Source organism: Cetorhinus maximus, chromosome 26 (genome assembly GCF_964194155.1).
Source record: "Cetorhinus maximus chromosome 26, sCetMax3.hap1.1, whole genome shotgun sequence".
NCBI classification, from domain to species: Eukaryota; Metazoa; Chordata; class Chondrichthyes; order Lamniformes; family Cetorhinidae; genus Cetorhinus; species Cetorhinus maximus.
In genome coordinates this window covers 11996158-12016307 of record NC_135904.1, presented here as the reverse complement: position 1 = coordinate 12016307, position 20150 = coordinate 11996158, and the positions used below count along the sequence as shown (strand labels likewise).

At 40.0% G+C, this 20150-nt stretch overlaps 1 protein-coding gene across 3 annotated transcripts in view; it reads right to left on the bottom strand.

Annotated features, from left to right (window-relative positions):
• spg11 (SPG11 vesicle trafficking associated, spatacsin) overlaps window positions 1–20150 on the bottom strand; it is a 144211-nt gene that overhangs the window by 71292 nt on the left and 52769 nt on the right. For all 3 annotated transcript variants that reach the window (XR_013573468.1, XM_078530107.1, XM_078530108.1), the window contains exons 17-24: window positions 13299–13405; window positions 12737–12882; window positions 12018–12182; window positions 8240–8306; window positions 4948–5113; window positions 3668–3876; window positions 728–836; window positions 463–622 (exon numbers count right to left, since the gene is read on the bottom strand). Coding sequence is in view for 2 of the 3 variants with exons in the window: in XM_078530107.1 (XP_078386233.1) it covers window positions 463–622; window positions 728–836; window positions 3668–3876; window positions 4948–5113; window positions 8240–8306; window positions 12018–12182; window positions 12737–12882; window positions 13299–13405 (1129 nt within the window). In the remaining variant the exon portion in view is untranslated. The remainder of the gene's footprint in view (window positions 1–462; window positions 623–727; window positions 837–3667; window positions 3877–4947; window positions 5114–8239; window positions 8307–12017; window positions 12183–12736; window positions 12883–13298; window positions 13406–20150) is intronic.

The window sequence follows — 20150 nt, the reverse complement described above, 5'->3', positions numbered from 1 at the left end:
ATAGACTTTTGATTAACAAGGTGGGGAGGGGGCGGGGTGGTGTGAAAGATTATCAGGGTTGGCAGGAATGTGAGGTTGAGGTTACAATAATATCAGCCATTATCTTATTGAATGGCGGAGCAGGCTCGAGGGGCCAAGTGGCCAACTCCTGCCCCAATTCGTATGTTCATAGTTCCCTGCTTTCTGTCTCCCTCCTTTCTTGAATAAAGGTGCTAACATTAGCTATCTTCCAATCCACTGGGACCCTTCCAGAATCTAAGGAATTTTGGAAGATTATAACCAATGCATCCACTACCTCTGCATTTCTTTTAAGACCCTAGGATGCAGGCGATCTGGTCCAGGGTACTTGTCAGACTTGTCAGTAATTGTTTACGTTATGGTGTAGAGTGGCTTGAGATGGGGGGAGTGGGAAAGAAGAACAAAATTCAAATAGATAGTGCTTAATCTCCATGAGCTTGTTACCTCATCGGGTTGGTAGTTGTGAATCTGAGCGAAGATCACAAACTGCAGCCACTCATCCTCTCGGGCACATTCCTGGAGGTAGGCTGTGCTGAGGGTGATGCCATGAAGCCTACAGAATTGCGCCACCAGTGACCACTCCTGACCAGCTTCAAAAGATGTCCTGTGGTTAAATAAGTTCAATGTTATTACTAATCTAGTGAAGCTACACCATTTTAAAGCAAAAAAAAAAGAAAAAAGTCCTAGTAAATACTGTACTTTCTATTACCTATTTATATCTCTGCTTTGTAAGTTCTCCCAAGTGGCATTTTCTAAATGGGTTAGCAACTCCTCTGCTGATGATCCATTAAATTCAATAAAGTTCTGAAGTTTTTCAGCTGAGGAAGACACAATGAGCAGACATCACATTTTATCTGTGATATTACACTAACTAATGAACATGAAAATTGTTTCAATGACTAACAGTGACTTTTAGAAACAAACATAATTGGCAGGCGAGAAAGAGTTTCAAAGGGTTATTCTGTACTTGTCACGTAATTCTAAAGGACAAATGTGGTATCCTAGGTTAGACTGCTAAAAAATAAATTAGTGTAAAAATAAAAGCTCGAAAGCAATGCCAATCAACTAGTAAAGTGTCAGGAGACTTTCCATTGTTGCTATTCTAACCACCGCCAACATATTACTGTTACGGTTCTTGACTTAATGGGGTCAGTTTTCACGGCCTCTCCCAATATTGTAGAGATTAACTTAATACCCCATTTCTGCTCCCAGTCCACCCACCGTCAGAGTTCTGTTTCAGGTGACAGCCCTACTTATTGTATTTGCCAAGGTCCCTTCAAGAGCACCTTGCAAACTCGCAACCTCCAACACTTGAAAAATAAGGGCATCAGGTGCATGGCAACGCCATCTGCAAGTTCCTGTCCAGGTCACACACCATCCTAACATGGAAATATATCAACATCCCTTCAGTATCACTGGATCAAAATGGTCGGACTTCCTCCCTCACATCATTGTGGGTGTACCTATATTAGGAAGCCTGCAGCTGTTCAAGATGGTTGCTCACGGTCACCTTCTCAAGGGCTAGGGATGGACAATAAATGCTGGCAGGGCCAGCTATGCCCACATCCCATGAACAAATGAAAGAAAGAATGCAACTCAGAGTGTGCCACCAAATATAGGATTCTCTTCCCATTTCTGTTAGGTGTAGAGCAGCCTACCCTTAAGGGGAGTGCTGCATGTTGTTCAAAAATCACAGCAAAATATGCGTCACATTGAATGTTCCTCTTGACTCCATATAAATATCTCTGTACCTCAACTCTTCTTTCCCCCCCCACCACCACCAAGTTCCTGACAACAGGTGATTTGATTTGCTTTCATATAACTTCCAGTGCCATGTGGGAAACAATGATTAAGGAGGGCACGGGAATAGCAGGATATGATTACCCTCCAACACTGCCCTCCTTCCCCACGTAGAAGTGCCTGGCCCCCAAGTGACATTTGACAGTACAGTATTGATCTGATACTTCCCATATGATGAACTATGTAGCACAAAGCAACAAGTTACCCATTGCATCATGTCCTGGTCTGCTTGTCATAAATGCAAACTGAAATCAAGATGTGTTCTACTGATTAAGACAGAAAGGTTGTGTTTAACAAAATATGAGCAAATAGTAAGTAACTGCTATCTATGATTTTCTTTATTTTCTACTCAAACCTTAAATCCAAAAAGACAGTTCACAAACTGTGTCCAGATCATACACCATTCGGCTGGGAGGTCCGGCAGCATCTTAAATAGCAGGTGTAATTTAAACTTTGGCATGTCAGCATCACAAGCACATAAAACATAAATCTTAGTCCCAACGGTCCATAAAAGAACATGATGCATCACTTCCAGTTGAAAGACAATTACCTCAAGGACATATCATCAATAGGTAAGCCTAAATTCAATGTAACGTAAACAGTTACTCTGCTCCAAGACCCAAACCTTAACCTCCATTTCTCAAAGTGATCATGTATTTTAATATTTTTGGGGGATATTGTATTATTCTTAAAGAAGGCTGTGTGTGTGTACATTATGTAATTAAGCTGGGCAAAGGTTACCAGAAGACAGATGGTCTGGGGGGGAGGGTTTAAAACATGAAAGGATAGAGGCATTAGGTTTGAGGTACAAGTGAATAGGTTGGATCTAACGTTTGCATTTTTAGATAAGTTGAGAGTTTGTTTGAACATCAAAGGGAAGTCAGAGGTGTCAAGAAACATATTTGCATCTTGCAGGAAATCCATAAGTAAACAGAAGAGGGAATATTACATTTTATTGACCCAAAAGCAAAGACAAAATAGAAACATAAATCCTTCCAAATATAAAATCCTTTAAGTTTCAAAGAGGTAGGAGAACAATGGAACCCGAGATGAAAGGGGAAAAGTAGTATTTTAGAGTTACTATGCAGAGCTTGGGGGTTGAGCTGGAGTGGGTAGCTGTTAGCTGTGTGAGGAAAATCTCTTGGAAACAGCTCTAGGCTGGGAGAAGATCCAGTTTGAATCAGCCATCCAGTTAAGCCAGAGAAGTCTTGGGCTGCAACAAGCAGTCTTGTTCTGAAGTCTTGGATTTCCACAGCAGAGTGGAAGAGAGTCAGAAGTCATGTGGTATGCTGCAGCAGTTTGCCTTGGGTAATATTACAGGATTTTTATAGTTAACTATCTATAAGGGAGTGTTGCCTGGAAGGTGATTACTTGTGGGTTTGACCAAGTAGGGAGTTTTTTTTTGGGGGGAATGCATTGTAAGACTAATTTTTAACTGTGTAACTGTAATCCTTTGTGCTTAAGTATTCTTTTCTTCATGGTAATCAACTTTTACTTTTAAATTTTAAAATCACAAAAGTGTTATTGGACTTCTTGCTGCTGAGATCAATACATCCTCTTCTCATTTTCAGAACACAAAAAAAAATGGGTATGGCCCGTAAGCCTAGTTTCCCCCTGGGATTTGGTTTGTGCAGCAATTAACACCGGCTGTGGTCATAACAACTTATATTACTAACTCTTAAAATTTCACCTTTGTAGGCCAAACAAAGAATAGGAATGGACAACATTCTTACTATACACTTTCTTCAATTGTGACCACAAAATAACATGGAACACAATACTTGCCTTTACTGGTAACACATGATTCAAGAAGAAAGATTATGCATCACAAAGAAAACAGCATAATTACCCAAGGTGTCTTGTAGCAAACTGTGTTGAGTCTCTTCTGCATTTGTGCACCAATGTTTCAAAATGGCATCTGCAACTTTAAGATCAATTCTAAGTTTAAAGCTGGCAACACCAAGTAATTCAAGAAAGGCAACACATGCTGCAGCAACAGGGGGTACAGTGAAATGAGCTAATCCTAGGGCGTATGCCTCAATGCTTGCTTGCTGTATCCTAAAAACAGGAAAGAGAGGAACAAATGAGATTTTCAATCACAGAAATGGTATGCTTATGGAATATTAAATAGATCTACTACGAAGCTTGAAGTTTTAAAAAAAAACCCAATTCCACAAACTCTTTTCAACAGTAGAAACTTTAAGTTCTCGTCATTATATTAAATAATTCCTGAATACACTGCAAAATGGAGTCCCATTAATGGATCGAAAAATAACTAATTTTAGAATTTTCACCTTAAAAATATCAAACTTGGCAGGAAAATTATTTTGCACGCACACATCACTGAAGGAGCAAGACTTTTTTTTTTAAATTAGAAATCGCTTTCTCAGCTATATGAAAATATATTTTGAAATACACCAAGAGAAGTAGTCCTAAAGAGCAATAGTGCCCTTTGGTAAACAGTAGCTGGAATGAGGTTCTGGAGAGTTTCAATAGTTAATGAGAGGCAGTTGTTATGCAAGGCAGAGAAAGAAACATAAAACTGAAGATGGGCTGATGTACACATCAATGCTATCGTTGATAACTTTGTTTTTTTTAAATCATTTTGTCATATTGGATAGTTCATTTCACGGCCTCATGAAATCCCAAAGGGCTTTACAGTACATCAAGTAATTTGGACATGTAATGTAGGAAAGGCAGCAGCCAATTTACGCACAGCAAGCTCCCACAAACAGCAACGTGATAACAATTGGATAATTTGTTCTAGTGAGAGACTGTGAGGGGAAACAGGACAGAAAGCCATTCCGTTCATCATGTCAGTATCCAATTCATCGCACTCCCTCCCCCCGCTTTCCCCCCACCCCCATAGTCCAGCAGGATTTTTCCTTTAGCGTATTTATCCAATTACCTTTTGAAAGTTATTATCGAGTCTTCTTCCACCACCCTTTCAGACAGTGCATTTAGAAGAAGAAAAATAGACTTAACATTTCTCTAGTGCCTTTCATGACCTCGGGATGTCCCAAAGCACTTTACAGCTACTCCCAAGTTTGCTTTTTATTTTCAGCAAAAAAAAATGTAGCAGCATTATGTACTATTTTGTTAAGTCTCTCTCTCTCTCACCATACTCACAACTGTTTGGGTGAATTGCTCTTTGCCAGCTGCTGCACCAGAAAAGTTGCAAACGCATACGATGGCCGCCCATGTCGTAAGTAGTAGGAAAAATCTAATCGTTCAGCTATGGCATATTTATTCACCAAGTCAGGGCAAGAAAAATGAGGTAAGTCATTCGATAAGTCTGTGGGCAGAATGCAAAGAGTTTTGTTGGAAAGACCTGCATTTTTCCAATATCTTCTATCTGACAGCGCACAGAACACGATAGTACTGGTGGAAAAAGGAAAAGAGTAGTTTTCACCACCCCCCAAATGTCCTTTTCTCCACGGGCTCGTGGAATTCACTGCAGAAACTGCTCAAAGACCCACAAACGTTTGGCTGCACCGTTCAGCTAGGATTGGAACGTTGAACAAAAAAAAACTTACTGTTCTTTGAGAAGGCAGTGAGTAGAATGGGCCAATATTCTTTGGCACTTCAAAAGAATGAGAGGTAATCTTACTGAAACCTATCGAATTCTTTGAGGGCTTGGTAGGGTAGATGCTGGCAGGCTGTTTCTCCTGCCTGGAGTGTCTACAACAAGATGATCAAAGTCTCAGGATAAAGGGGCTGGCTGTTTACGGCTGAGATGAGGAGAAATTTCTTTATTCAGAGGGTTGTGAATTTTTGAAACTCTCCACCCCAGAGGGCTATGGATATTGAGTATGATTTTCAGGCACTGAGAAATTAAGGGTTATAGCGATAGGACAGGAAGTGGAGTTGATGTCGAAGATTAGTCATAATCTTATTGAACGGAAGAGCAGGCTCGAGGGGCCGAATGACCTCCTCCCTCTCCTATTTTTTACGTTGCCTAATTTTCACAAGTCATGACTGGTTAATTCCAAAGCTTGAGAGATTCTGAGCTCTTTGAACTGATAAAGCAACAGCAAGATGATTTTGTATTATTCGTTCTATTTTAAAATTTTTTAAAAATCCAAGTCAAAAGCAACAAATTTATATTATGCTTCAGATATATTTTACTCATTAACCTATGGCAGCATTCATTTTCCCTTCCCCCTCCCACCCCCCCCAAAAAGGAGGAATAAAAATTAATCTACCCAGGGCTAATTTGTATTCTGCTCAGTGCTAAAGCAAAAGTGGAAAGCAGGAGCTAGAGTTCAAATCTGTTCTTCATTAGATAACTGTGCTAAGATTTATGAAAGTTTTGCTGAGCGAGGGGGCAGGGTCTGCTGGAGCCTGAAACCAGTGGTTTTGAGTAGCTTTCTAAATGCACAGGCAGGTTTTCCACAACTGCACATGATCCCAGAGAATAAACCAGGGCAAATATTGTCACTGCATCCAACGTTCTTAACATTAAACTTGAAAAAGTAGTTAAATTGTCTTTTTGCCATGCTTCTTTTCGCTTTTACATTCTACAATGTTCCACAACTACTTCTTTAAATGACCCATGATTCTCTTTAATTTTCATCTGTTTTCAAATCCCTCTATGGCCTCGACCCTCCCTACCATGAATCTCTTACAGCCCAATGACCCTCCGAGATATCTGCGCTCTCTAATTCTGACATCTTCTGCACCCCCCAATTTTAATTGCTTCACCATTGGTGGCTGTGCCTTCAGTTGCTAGGGCCCAAGATTTGGGATGCGTTCCCTACACCTCTCCGCCTCCCTAATTTGTTTTCTTCCTTTAAGACACTCCTTAAAACCTCTCTCTTTGACCTATATTTCCCTACATGATTCGGTGTCATACTGTTCATTGTTTTATAACGCTCCTGTGAAGTGCTGTGGGACACTGCATTACGTTAAAGGTGCCACATAAATTTAACCTGTTGTCTCAGAGCTTTTGCCATTTTTGTCTATATCAAATCAGCTGAGGCACCCATAAAGCGTCAAAGTCAGATCTCACTATCACTACCCCATTTAAAGTAAATTCATGACGCTACTTTGCCTGTAAACTTAGATCAAAATACGCTGCAATTTTGGCCCCCGATACAAGTGGGGAAAATTGGTAAAGAGAAATTACTGAAGTAACTTGAGTTATTGCAAAATTGTGAAATGTAATGTGGAAAATATACTTGGTTTCAACTATTATTTATTTATCTCCTCAATGTATTCACCTTAGCCTTCCTTTCCTGAATACAGTGATTCACATTAGGTGCATTCATACGGCATCAGTGGCCCCCTGCAATCTAATCCAATTGGCTATACTTCAGGTGTGAACTTAGATTGCAGGCTGTTCAAGGGGTCATTAGAATGAGCAGATTTCCAAATATATGCGTCCTATAGACATTAACGAATGGTGTTCAAGAACAGGACCTTGGTTGATTTCTCCGCCACCCACCCACATCTCCCACTGGCCGAGTTCGGCTAACCCAGTATATACTAATGACTAACTTGGGTACATTGTGGTCTATGTAACATTACCAGACAAACAACATTTACCAACCGAGACAAGGGGGATGGGGTCACTGATAAATTATGATTATGGTTCTGTAATGCCAGTTTGTCAGATTACAGCAATTAAATAAAAATGTGTATATATGCTGAACAAAAACACTGTTTGCAATGGTTTGTTTTGTTTAAATAATAGAACAGAAGAAATGTTTTGCAAATCCATTTCAAATGTTTTTTAATAAAACAATTATCTCCTCTTCCCTTTCCTGTAGCAATTGATTTGTCCTTGGATACAGTTGCATGGATACTGGGCACCCTCTGCGACCTGACCCTAATAGCCAGTCTTCCTTGGCAGTTAGTATTACCAAGTTATTCAATTGTAAGACATCACTGCCAAGCTTGATCCTGTCCTTGATTAATGTTGACAGCCATGCATACTTCCCACATGTTGCCACTAGTGAGAAATTTTGCTTTCCCTGGTACAGGTAGTCGAGCCCAATTTCAGGGTCACAAATGAGGCTGACATTAGTTAATTCTGCATAACTTAGGAATTGACCTTCTGGTTCTAGGTGGCTCAACTGAATGTTGCCTTTGCCTGGGAGCCCTTGCTATTTGTCATTAATATTTACACTGTAATAAACTTTTGCACTTTCTGTTTAAGCTAAATCTATAATGATGGCGCAGCTCCTGGTTTAAAAGTCAGACAGAAAAGACTCATATCTGAGTACATCAAAGAACATTAGTTGTACCGGAGAAATTGATGAGTGGAAATTAATGAGCTCAGCAGTTCAGAATGAGCGTGAGAAATTAATATAAAGGCACCCTAATAGCCCTTGAAAGCTTTGCCAAGCTCCCACACTTCCCTCCCTCCTACCTGCATCCATTACCCCGGTTACATTAATTTAATCTGAAAGGAACTTACCAGAAGTGGAAAGCAAGTTGGTAGACTGCCAGCCAAAGAGGTGTGATGGATCAAAGGGGTGTAATGACTGCAAAAAGAGAAAAGGCAAAACCATGAGCAAAGTCTGTGGAAAAAACACATCTGTGCATGCTGAGGAAATGGGTGCAGATATTCAATGTGAATGTTGACCATTAATTTACTCACACAAGGATAAGCTTTACTTATCTTAACACATACATATATTGTATAAAGTTAAACTATTCAGAAGTTCATTATTGTTCAACTAAAAATCAAAAATACTGTATAGTGTAAAAGGCTCAATGTCTCACATGCTGGATTCATTATTATTATTAATCAGCAGTCAGAGGGGTCTTCAAACCAAATGAACATTCTCCATTAATTAAACTTGTATTTGCTCAAATGTTTAAGTTAAAAAAGCTACAATCAGCACTATTTCACACCTTAAGTAAATCAATTATAATGGCAGTGGTTCAGAAAGGTTTGAGTTGAGAGGTGAGTGAAGGGAAAGAGAATGAAAATGGACAGCACTCTGCACAACAAGGATTAATCTCCTGAAGGCAGAGCGACAAAAATGGAAAAAAAAATTAAAGCACTTTTCACAAACTAAAACAATTCATACATCACAAACCTCTATCCATGACTGGATCCTTTACAATTGAATTCCTTCTGTTTATAGATTGCATCTTATTTCTTTTGACGCTTGCTTCCTCAGGTTTCCCTGCACAAGTTGGCTATACTACTGATTTGTTTTTTTGCCAGAGACACCCCCAGAGTGTGGTCCTACACATCTTCTCATTCAAGGTTTAGAATACAGGCCTGAACTTACTATATCTTCTGACGGAGGAGAATAACTGTCAAACCTTAAGGCCTGTTGGAAGGAACTGCTTCTAGGGGACAAATAGTCTTTGTATTGAAGAGGTGTCAATTCGACTCAAAACGTTAACTCGGTTTTTCTCTCTCCACAGATGCTGCCAAACCAGTTTTTCCATAACAAAAACAGAATTACCTGGAAAAACTCAGCAGGTCTGGCAGCATCGGCGGAGAAGAAAAAAGTCGACGTTTCGAGTCGTCAACTCTTTTCTTCTCCGCCGATGCTGCCAGACCTGCTGAGTTTTTCCAGGTAATTCTCTGTTTTTGTTTTGGATTTCCAGCATCTGCAGTTTTTTGTTTTGATCAGAGTTTTTCCATCACTGTTTTTATTTCAGATCTCCAGCATCCACAGTATTTTGCCTTCATTAAATACAAGCGATCTTCCTTTGCTCCATACAGCACATTATGACTGCCCCAACAGATAATCACAATTCAAAAATAAAACTAGTTTCCTTGGGCCAGCATTTATTTTACAATTAAACTGTCAGCTCAGGCAATACAATGTTGTCATCTATTACAACAGCAGAGTTAGCTCTGATATAAAGCCTAATAAACTTCACTCCCCAAATCTAATTACAGCCACATAGTTATATTTTTTCCCTTAATTTTTATACTTTACATGCCTTTTTTTGTATTTCAACATCCCATTTATTCGATGATAGGATCATCAAAAGACATTTCCATTTGCCAAAATGCATGCGTGCATAATGTTCCTTTATTGCACACTGTTAAATAGTTTACTATAATCTGAAGTCTACACAGTTGTATCCCCACCTCAGACTGATGTTTTTAATACATTGCAACCGAGACTATAACATCAAGAGCCTTGGAAAATTATCCTGACCTGCACAGAGTGTGGAATATGATAAAAGCAGCAACATTAATCACCCAGTTGACCTCAAGCCAGACAATTTAAACTCAACAGTTTCAAACCTTCACACATGCAAATGTTTTCTTTAAAAATATTATCTGGCTGAGATGCACTGGATGGCACAGTGACATTACAACTTATTTCTGAAAAAGAAAATCTTGGAAAATGTCTTCGTTTTTAAAATATTTTCTAGTTTTCATCTGGTAGTACAGCAAATTTGAAAAAGGGCCAAATGCACTTCAGGATAATAGAAGGAACAAATTTGCATTTATATACACGACCTCAGGACATCCCAAACCACTTCACAGTCAATGCTTTTGAAGTGTAGTCACTGTTGTCATGTAGAGAAATATGACAACCAATTTCGTCAAAGGTCATATAAAAATCAAATGGGATAAATAATAAATAACAACAATTTGTTTTTGGTAGTATTGATTGGAGGGGCACACATTAGACAGGTGCCCAATCCCCAACACCGTTATTTATTATACAGGATAGTGCAATGCATTTGTACATATCAAATGTAACAAACCCCAGATATTTTTTTTAAGAGAAATCCAGTAACATTAGTAGTTGCCGTTATTGTTTTAAAAAGATGCCATGGTTCCACAAGAACTAAAAGCCTTGCTTTGTCACCGAAATGCCCCTTCATGTGCAAATCTGAACAATGATTAGGGCAGATTATTGTGGGGGGTAGGACTGGAGGGGAGGGCAGCAACACAGCAAATATCAATTTTGCCTTCACTAGACTTTTTTAAAAAAAATGTATTCATTCATGGGTGTGAGCATCACTAGTAAGGCCAAAATTGATTGCCCAAACCTAATTGCCCCCAAAGTGGTGGTGGTGAGCTTCCTCCTTGAACCGCTAGCAGTCTGTGTAGTGAAGGTTCTCTCACAGTACTATTAGACAGTAAGTTCCAGAATTTTGACCCAACGGACACTGAAGGGACCGTGATATATTTCCAAGTCAGGGTGATCTGTGGCTTGGAGGGGAACTTGGAGATGATGGTGTTCCCATCTATTAGCTACCCTCCCATGTGTGTACTTTCAAGAAAGTGTCAATGGACAGAAATTAAGGGCAAAAACTCTAGAGTTTTCCCTCTACCTGAGGGACACTGAAGCCAAATGCAGTGCCCAAATGCTGCCCAGCTATACAGCTCCTGCTTAGGAAGTAGGCAAGCCAGGAAAATGTCTTCCATTGAAGCATGCTATTTTATTACCGCTGCTTTCTCTCTCAATGCTGGTGCCGCATTAAATACTTGAGGCAAGGACCCGATTTTAATTCTGTGTAAGTGAATGGGTTTTGAATGGGTTAAAATCAGGCCTGTGGTGTCCCAGTTTCTAATTGAGTTTGAAAAAAAGACAAGTATTAACAAATTAGATTTAGTAAATTTGCAAAGCAATTTCGTTGGAGGCTATACAATTATTTAGAATTACCAAATGAGATCAACTGTCTTTGATTTAAATAAGGAAATGAATGATGAAATACAACCACCAAAACTATCTACATATATAACTGCTCATTACACAAAATACCACAGGTTACAATGTTCTTTCATTTTAATTTCAACAGAATCCACTAATTAAGTAATGCAAATTTGTTCCAAAAATAGTAGCAAACTCATTCAATCAAACCAGGTGCACACAGATCAACACCACAGTTCCTGTTAGCTGCAATTCATAGATTACATTTCACGGTCTTTTAATTTCAGGTTATGGTAAACACAACGATGAATCAAGTCAGTCAGTCTGCGTTATGTCATCCCCGAGGAGTATACCACCTGGTTATAAGCTCATTCATCGTGTGGATATAATAGCATACTCAAGAAACAAGCACGCCTAAAGAAGAAGGGGAGAGGAGGGGAGGGGTGCCAAGAATGAGAAAAATAGGTTAAGACAAAAGACATAACCTTGATCGTGGTTACACAACTGAGCCGTCTCCCTCAACAAAAACATACATAAAAACAAGTATGCTTCAAACTGTTCTTAGAAATCTGGGGAGACACAATCCATCAATAAAAGATACACCATAAATACCTGTAAAAGATGGTAGAGAGAGACGTCCAGTGGTGGAATGCCATGAGGGGTGAGCTGTGGAAAAAGAGCAGCCCGTAACTTGGGATAAGGTGCCAGTGCCATTTTCAACAGCTGCGGATCGACTTTCCAGAGAGAATCACCAACCTCTTTTCTTTCCTGCATCACCTAAAGAAACCATAAAGAAAGACTTGTCTTTATATAAAAGCAAGTACTCCAGATGCTGGAAATAATTAGCAGGTCAGGCAGCATCTGTGGAAGGAGAAACAGAGTTAATGTTTCAGCAAGATCGATCATTTGTGGCAAGTCAGTGAATGGGTAACTCGAGAGTATAAATTTAAGATGGGGACAAGTGGATAGCTTTCAGAGAGCAGAGCTGAATGGCTTCGTTCTGTGTCATATATTCTAAGATTCTAGCTGTTTCCTATATTGTTTGATTGAAAGATAGTGATAAGTGGTACAAGGTACAGTATTGAAAATATCTAAATACAATTTCAGACCTTGTATGAATTGTGACTCAATAGATCACATTACCATGGTTTCTGCAACATGGGACCCAGGAAAGTAGATGTTCCTAATTAAATTGTAATTTCAATAATAAGAAATCTGAAAAGACCTAAAGCTGCGCAAAATTCAGGAACTTTCATTCCAACCTCAATTACTAGAAACATAAATACACACAGGACCCTGGACTTAAAAAGCTATGGCTCATTTCAACTCACCTGATCAATTCCTCCAGGAGCAAACATAATGGTAGCTAATGCCATCAGAGTGTGCCCCTCCAGCAACATGCTACTGACACTAGCTTGATTACTGGGAATCAGCATTTGAGCATTGGCCAGGCTTGCTTGGAATGTCACAGATGTATCTAGAAGGACAGAATGAATATCAATGTAGTTGAGGCTGAAATATGAACTATGCCCTCAAGGGTAGCTGAAGTACAAAATATCACACGACATGTAATATCAAGCCAGCTGGGTTAGGAAATGAGATTGAACACAATGCAAAAGGCTGGTTATAAAACAAGCACTGCAAGGCTGGTGATGATATAATTCACCAGAATTCCATTCCATCTGTAACAATGAACAGATGCTCAACAATTAACATCAGTATTCGGGCTTAATCAATGGGAAATACCAAATGCTGGAGCACTGCCAAGTGGAATTACTTCTCTAAGTGGGATATTGGTGCCTTCAAAAGCAGCTACATTACTGCCAAATTAAATAGACATTATTTAATTAACAAGCATTAAATTGCTTAAACTGTTAAGAGTATAAAGAATACCTCCTAGATTGTCAGCAACCTCTCTTATTCTCATTAGAAATTCAAACCAGGGGTGGGCCACGTGGAGAGTTCCATCATCCAGAAAAGGGCAGTTGGAGGGTTTTAACCTTTTAAACAAGCGAAGAACAAAATCTTCAGGAACATGAAATACAAGGGATCTATCTGAAAGTCCAACAATTGCTAACATTTCACAAGTATGACAATTTTCTTTACAATTGGATAAACAAATCAATTTACTATTTGAAACATCCAGCATATTTCACAACAAGATACACTCACCTAGTGCAAAATGAAGTGGGGTGAATCCTAATTTTAAGCCTCTTTGAATGTAGGGGTGCAACTTTCATATCGATTGAAATTTTACCTCAGTACAGCTTGCATTTTTCTTTCTGGCAGTACAGTTAACCTTTTCCTGTTATTGTAAATTTTAATTGGCGGGAGAGGGGGGACGGGACGGAGGGAGCGGGGTTGTTATGCTGAGAATGCAAGAGAGCTGAACACAAATACCCATACTTGAAACGACATGGTCAATGAGGATTTTGGCCAGGAACAGATTATCTGGATCATTAATATATACACCAGGAAAAGCAAGGGTCCCAATACTGACCCCTGGGGAACTCCAGTACAAACCTTCCTCCAGCCCGAAAAATATCCATTGACCATTACTCTCTGCTTCCTATTTTTCAGCCAATTTTGTATCCACGTTGCTACTGTCCCTTTTATTCCACGAGCAATAACTTTTCTCAAGTCGGTTGTGTGGCACTGGGTTAAATGCCTTTTCAAAGTCCATGTACACCACATCAACAGCATTACCCTCATTGGCCTTTTCTGCCACCTCTTCAAAAAACTCCAGCAAGTTAGTTAAACACAATTTCCCCTTTAGAAATCCATGCTGGCTCTTCCTTATCAACCCATATTTTTCCATGTGACTACTAATTCTATTCCAAATAATTGTTTCTAGGATTATGCCCACCACTGAAGTTAAACTGACTGGTCTGTAATTGCTGGGCTGATCCTTACAACCTTTCTTGAACAAGGACGTAAATGTTTGCAATTCTCCAGTCCTCTGGCACCGCCCCTGAGTCTAGGGAAGACTGAAAGATTATGGCCAGTGCCCCTGCAATTTTATTCTCACTTCCTTCAATAGCCTTGGATGTATCTCATCCAGTCAGGTGACTTGTCAACTTTAAGAACTGAAAGCCTATTCAACACTTCCCCCTTTTCAATTTTGAATCCTTCTAATGACAGAGTTTCCTCGTCTGTCACCATGGCCTGGGTAGCATCTACCTCCTAGGTAAAGACGGACGCAAAATATTCATTTATTACCTCAGCCATGGTCCCTTCATCCATTTGTAAATTCCCTTTAGGTCCCTAATCGGCCCTACTCCTTTTACCACCCTTTTACTATTTATTTGCCTATTGAAGACTTTGGGATTCCCCTTTATGTAGGCTGCCAGTCTTTTCTCATATTCAATTCTCTTTTAAAAGTTACTGTTGAATCTGTTTCCATCACCTTTTCAGTGCCTTGTAGATCATAACTCTGTATGCAAAAAAAAGTCTCCTCATTTCCTCCCCAATATTTTGTCAAATTATCTTAAATTTGTGCCTTCTCCCTCCTGTCCATGGGAACAGTTTCTCCCTATCAAACTGCTTCACAATTTTGAACACCCCATTAAATCTCCTGTTAACATTCTCCTTCATGACTCCAAGAACAACCACCCCAAGTTCTCCACGCAACTGAAATCCCTCACCCCTGGTTTCACTCTGGTAAACCTCCCCGGCACCCTCTCCAAGGTCTTGATATTTTTAAAATTTATTCTTTCATGGAATGTAATGTTGCAGGCAAGGCCAGCATTTGTTGCCCATCCCTAATTGCCCTTGAACTGAGTGGCTTGCTAGGCCATTTCAGAGGGGAGTTAAGAGTCAACCACTGGAGCCACATGTAGACCCGGCCAGGTAAGGACGGCAGGTTTCCTTCCCTAAAGGACATTAGTGAACCATTACAACAATCAATGATAGTTTCATGATCACCGTTACTGAGATTAGCTTTATATTGCAGATTTTATTAATTGAATTTAAATTCCACCAGCTGCCATGGTGGGATTTGAACCAGTGTCCGAACAGCATTAGTCTGGGCCTCTGGATTACTAGTCCGTTGACATAACCGCTACGCCACTGTCTCCCCATCCTTCCTAAAGTGCAATACCCTGAATGGAATACAATATTCTAGTTATTTGTTAGTTTAATTGAAGTGAAGTGAACAGTGAAGATCTTGATCATTTTATTAGGTTTGTGGTCTCTAAATCTGTCTAAAAGCTGGCACCACAATAATCGTCTGTCAGCAGCTATTGATAAATTAGATCAAAGTCTCCACATGGATATGTAAGGCAACAAAAGATGTAAAGAGGAATAAAGAACAACTTCTCAGTCACACAAGTCTAGTCTACATTTCAAAACAGCTTTGGGGTGGGGGGCAAGGGACAGGAAAGAAGAGGAGGAAAGTGTAAGTTGGTGCGTCTTTTATCTAACCAACATGGTGCGATTTTATATGCATTACACAAGCCAGCCACATGGGGGAGGTATGTTACAATAAATATCTCTAATATTGTTCACCAGCACCATGGCAAGTACTGCGGGGTTGGAGGGGTGCCTCACCAGGAATATTCTTTAAAAAGTTTGACTACTGATTCAAACAAAATTAGTTAAAAGGTGAAAAGTAAAAGCTGCAAATGCTTTAAATAAAAAAAGCCAAAAAGAAGTTGAAACACAAAGCGGATAGATCAATATCTGAAAGAGGAAAGGGAGGTTCACATGTTAGAGACATTTGGTCGGAATTATTGCCGTGTCACATTCTTACAGAGAGTTTACATCCAAAATTTTAACCCCTCTTTTCTCCTTCCAGATGCTGATAAGCCGACTGTGTATTTCTAGTGTGGTATCCCAGAATTATTTCCAATGGAGTGGGTGGGAGCGGGAATTTCACTTTTTAAAATTTTGTTTTGCCAAGGGAGACTAGAATCAAAGAATGGGACAGCACAGAAGCAGCCCATTGTGGTTCTTTGGTCAGCTATCATTATTAGTCTCACCTACCAAGTCTTTATCCATAGCCAAGATCCCCTCTAAATCTTTTTCAATGTGTGCGGTACCTTTAAACTACTTTGCCTGGCTGCGCCACATGGTATCTTAAAGGGGACAACGTGATTGGCGTACATAGCACCATCGTCAATACTGCAGTCACAGAGCACAGGGAGCATCCCCACAGCCCTGTAAATTTTTTCTCCAAACACTTATTTAATCCAATTAATAATTGAAAATACAATGTCTGTGTCCTTCAAATACGATTAAATTAAAAACGCACTAGCCGTGAAAATAATTCTCAGTACTTTTCAGGTGACGATCACCAAAACATCACGTCCCTGCTATTGTCACCAAACTGAAAGATCTCCATCGTGGTGCCAATTAAATTTAACAAATTCTGTTTTTGAAAACCAGGGGCCAGATTTCAAATAAAGGCAAAATACAGCGGATGCTGGAAATCAGAAATAAAAACAGGAAAGCCTGGAAAAACTCAGCAGGTCTGGCAGCATCTGTGGAGAGAGAAACAGAATTAACATTTCAAATCTGTATGGCTCTTCTTCAGGGCTGGGGAGAGGTAGAAAAGTGATGGGCTTTATACTGTTGAAGAGAGGGGGTGGAGCAGGTGCAGTATAAAAGCCATCACGTTTCTACCTCTCTTCAGCTCTGAAGAGTCATACGGACTCGAAACGTTATGTCTGAAAATCTGGCAGAGAGAGAAACAATATCAGGCAGGGTTGGGAACAGGTGGGGGCAGGATTTAGAAACTGCATTCTCAGAGGGTATCTCTGGGTCCCAACATCCTCGAGATGTACTCTGATTTTCAATGGGAGGGTGGGAAAAACAGGGAACCCGTTCAACTCCAATTGACGGCTCATTAAGCTCCTTGAGGAGCTTGTTAATGGGCAGGGAAGGGCAAGAATTTAACTTTTAAATTTTAAACCTGAACAGCCTGGTGCACGTTATTGCACAGCTGTCCTGTTCCAAGCAGGGAGAAGTAGAATCGTTTTTTCAATGCAGTGGGAAGTAACGAAGCATGGGGGATCTTGCACAAGATCATGCACATTACCTCATGTTTCACCGTGCAGCCACTTTCATGAGCGCTTATGTTGCTGGCCCTCGGAGGTGTTGTGTGAGCTCTTCGGCAAGGCAGCAGCAGCAAGCCCCATTATGGCTGCCTTAGCTGCTCACCTCACGCCTAATTAGAGCATTTACATTTCAAAATAGCATCACGTAAGTGACGCAGTTGCAACATGGGGTCAGCATCCGGAAATTATCCAGGCATCAGGTTCCCAATTCTGCTGTGAAAATCCGGCCTCGATTTCTGACATCACGTGTAGGAGATTGGGCAATCTTACTTTGAGTTATGTGAAAGGAACATTTTCTCACTGACTATTGATTTAGTGAAAAAGAAGCTTCCAGTGAGAAAACGTATCTCTCATCTACCTCTAACGGAGCCAAGGTTTTCTGTTTGAAGGCTTTAGGAATTAATTAAAATGCTAAAAATAAGCCTCTGTGCTCGTGGCTGGATGTTAGCCAGGCTGTCACAAAAATATATTACAGATTCAGATCATTAAAAGAGAAATCTTCTAAACTAGCCAGCTTTTCAACATTATTATTATATATAATGGTTATGAAGTGAAATAGAACCGGAGTCTGAAATATTAGCACTATCACTTTGAGGTACTGCACTGGTACGCACTAACAGGCTGTACCATAGGGGCATGATTCTTCACACGGAGACTCTAATTCCACCAAGACATTTAACAGGGTCAAAGTGGAGAGCCCGAGGCTACTCTTGCTCAGCTACCGACCAGGCTAACAGTGTCATTGGTAAGGTGTTGGCGATCTGCCTTTACTCTTCACCAGGAATGACACACATTTTATTCTTGTGATGTGGACAAAGCCACATTTTAACCCATCCTTAGCTGCCCTGACAGTTGAAAGTCTTGCTAGGCCAACTAAGAGGGCATTAAAAAGTCAACCACACAGGGTGGGGTATGGATTGACATGCGGTAGGGGCAGCCTTGATGGTCTTTTCCTGTCCAACAATTTTGTATGTCCATGCTGAGGATGTGCCAGCACTTAGCCTTCCTTGAAGGATGTTAGTGACCCAGCTGGGTTTTTACAACAATCTGGCAGATTGATCCATTTATCAGATTTATTGAATTAATTTCACAATTTGCTAAGGTGAGATTTGAATTCCTGACTTCAGGATTCCTCATTCAGCCCCTCTGCAGCCGCTATGGTGACTCATGGGCAGGGCTGGGGTAGGGGAAAGGAAATCAGGGATGACAGACTAAACCCTCAGCTGGTGAATTAATTGGATAAGACTAAGATATACCAAAGCTCTTTAAAGCTGCTTCTTTCAGATTGTCTGGGTTCTGCATTTGTAGAGAATTATTTTTTGGTATTTAATTATGTTTCATTGCAAGGAGCTCCACCAAAGCAAACTGGTTTGCAATAAGTGCTGAGGAGTTCCTTTTACACTGGTGCCACCCAATAATGTTTTATAATGACACCATTACAGCAAACATATGCTTTAAGTAACCACCACAGACTTATTTTAAAATCACAGTTTGATGTGCTCGTTGTTTTGTTTAAAGTGAAATCCATAATAGGTCACTTTTCCAAACTGCACACAAAGTAGTGCTGATAAGAGGCAATTACCCAAAGCTACCAAAAACATAATGACGCTGGTCAGAAAATAAACGCTTTGTGAAAGGCAGTAAATTTCAATTGCATCCTGAACTGTAGGTCAGCTGTGTAACACAGAAGGGAATTATGGTAAGGTGAAGGAAAATATCACCAAAACCACTGATGAACACGTGAGTCAACCAACTTAAGTTGAAAATAAAATGTGCTTTTTAAAAAAAGCAAACTTGGCCCAGTTACCATTCTCCATTAATTACTCATCCTTATCTTTCAGTCTAACTCCTCGTAAGAAAGCCCATGATGCAGGCTGGGAGCCCACATCTGTGCGGCACCATATTTCAAATTGTTCTCTGCCCCTCATCCTCAGAAGAGGAGGTGGGGGGTGGGGGGGGGTGGGAGAGAGAGAAAGAGAAGCAGATGCAATAACCACAAGAGAATAGTTTTGTTATGAACTCAACTCATGAGTAAAGCCTGCCTCAATCCTGGTTCATGATGTTGTTTTAAGTCTCACCAATCTACCTAGTGAAAATCCCCACTGAAACACCCATCAGTTGTAACATATAGTTCTTGTAGCTTCTATTTACGAGGATTTGTTTTAAATCAAATTCTAAGCTGGCTTGGGGATTTAAAAAATGCTCAACTCAAATGAGTAATTTAAGAGAATAGGTACAGCAAGAGAATTAATTATTATTACACTTTGAGCTCTACCTAAAAGTCTACATAATGAGGCAGTTGCCTTCAGGAGGTGCCTTGAAACTGGTGCTGTTTTAATTTAGATCCAGGTGGATTAGCACTTTACAAGCCGTCAGCATTTACAAATGGGAAATCTGGCTCCCAATTATCTGTGGATCTTAATTTAGGGATAAGGAGCTGGATTTTGCATTGTAAATGCTGGCAGCCAGCTCATGGATACAGATCTCCTGGAATCTGAATTAAAAGAAAACATTGCATTTATAAAATAAAAGCAAAAAAAACTGCGGATGCTGGAAATCCAAAACAAAAATAAAACTAAAAATACCTGGAAAAACTCAGCAGGTCTGGCAGCATCTGCAGAGAGGAACACAGTTAACGTTTCGAGTCCGTATGACTCTTCAACAGAACTAAGTAAATTTATAAAGCAGC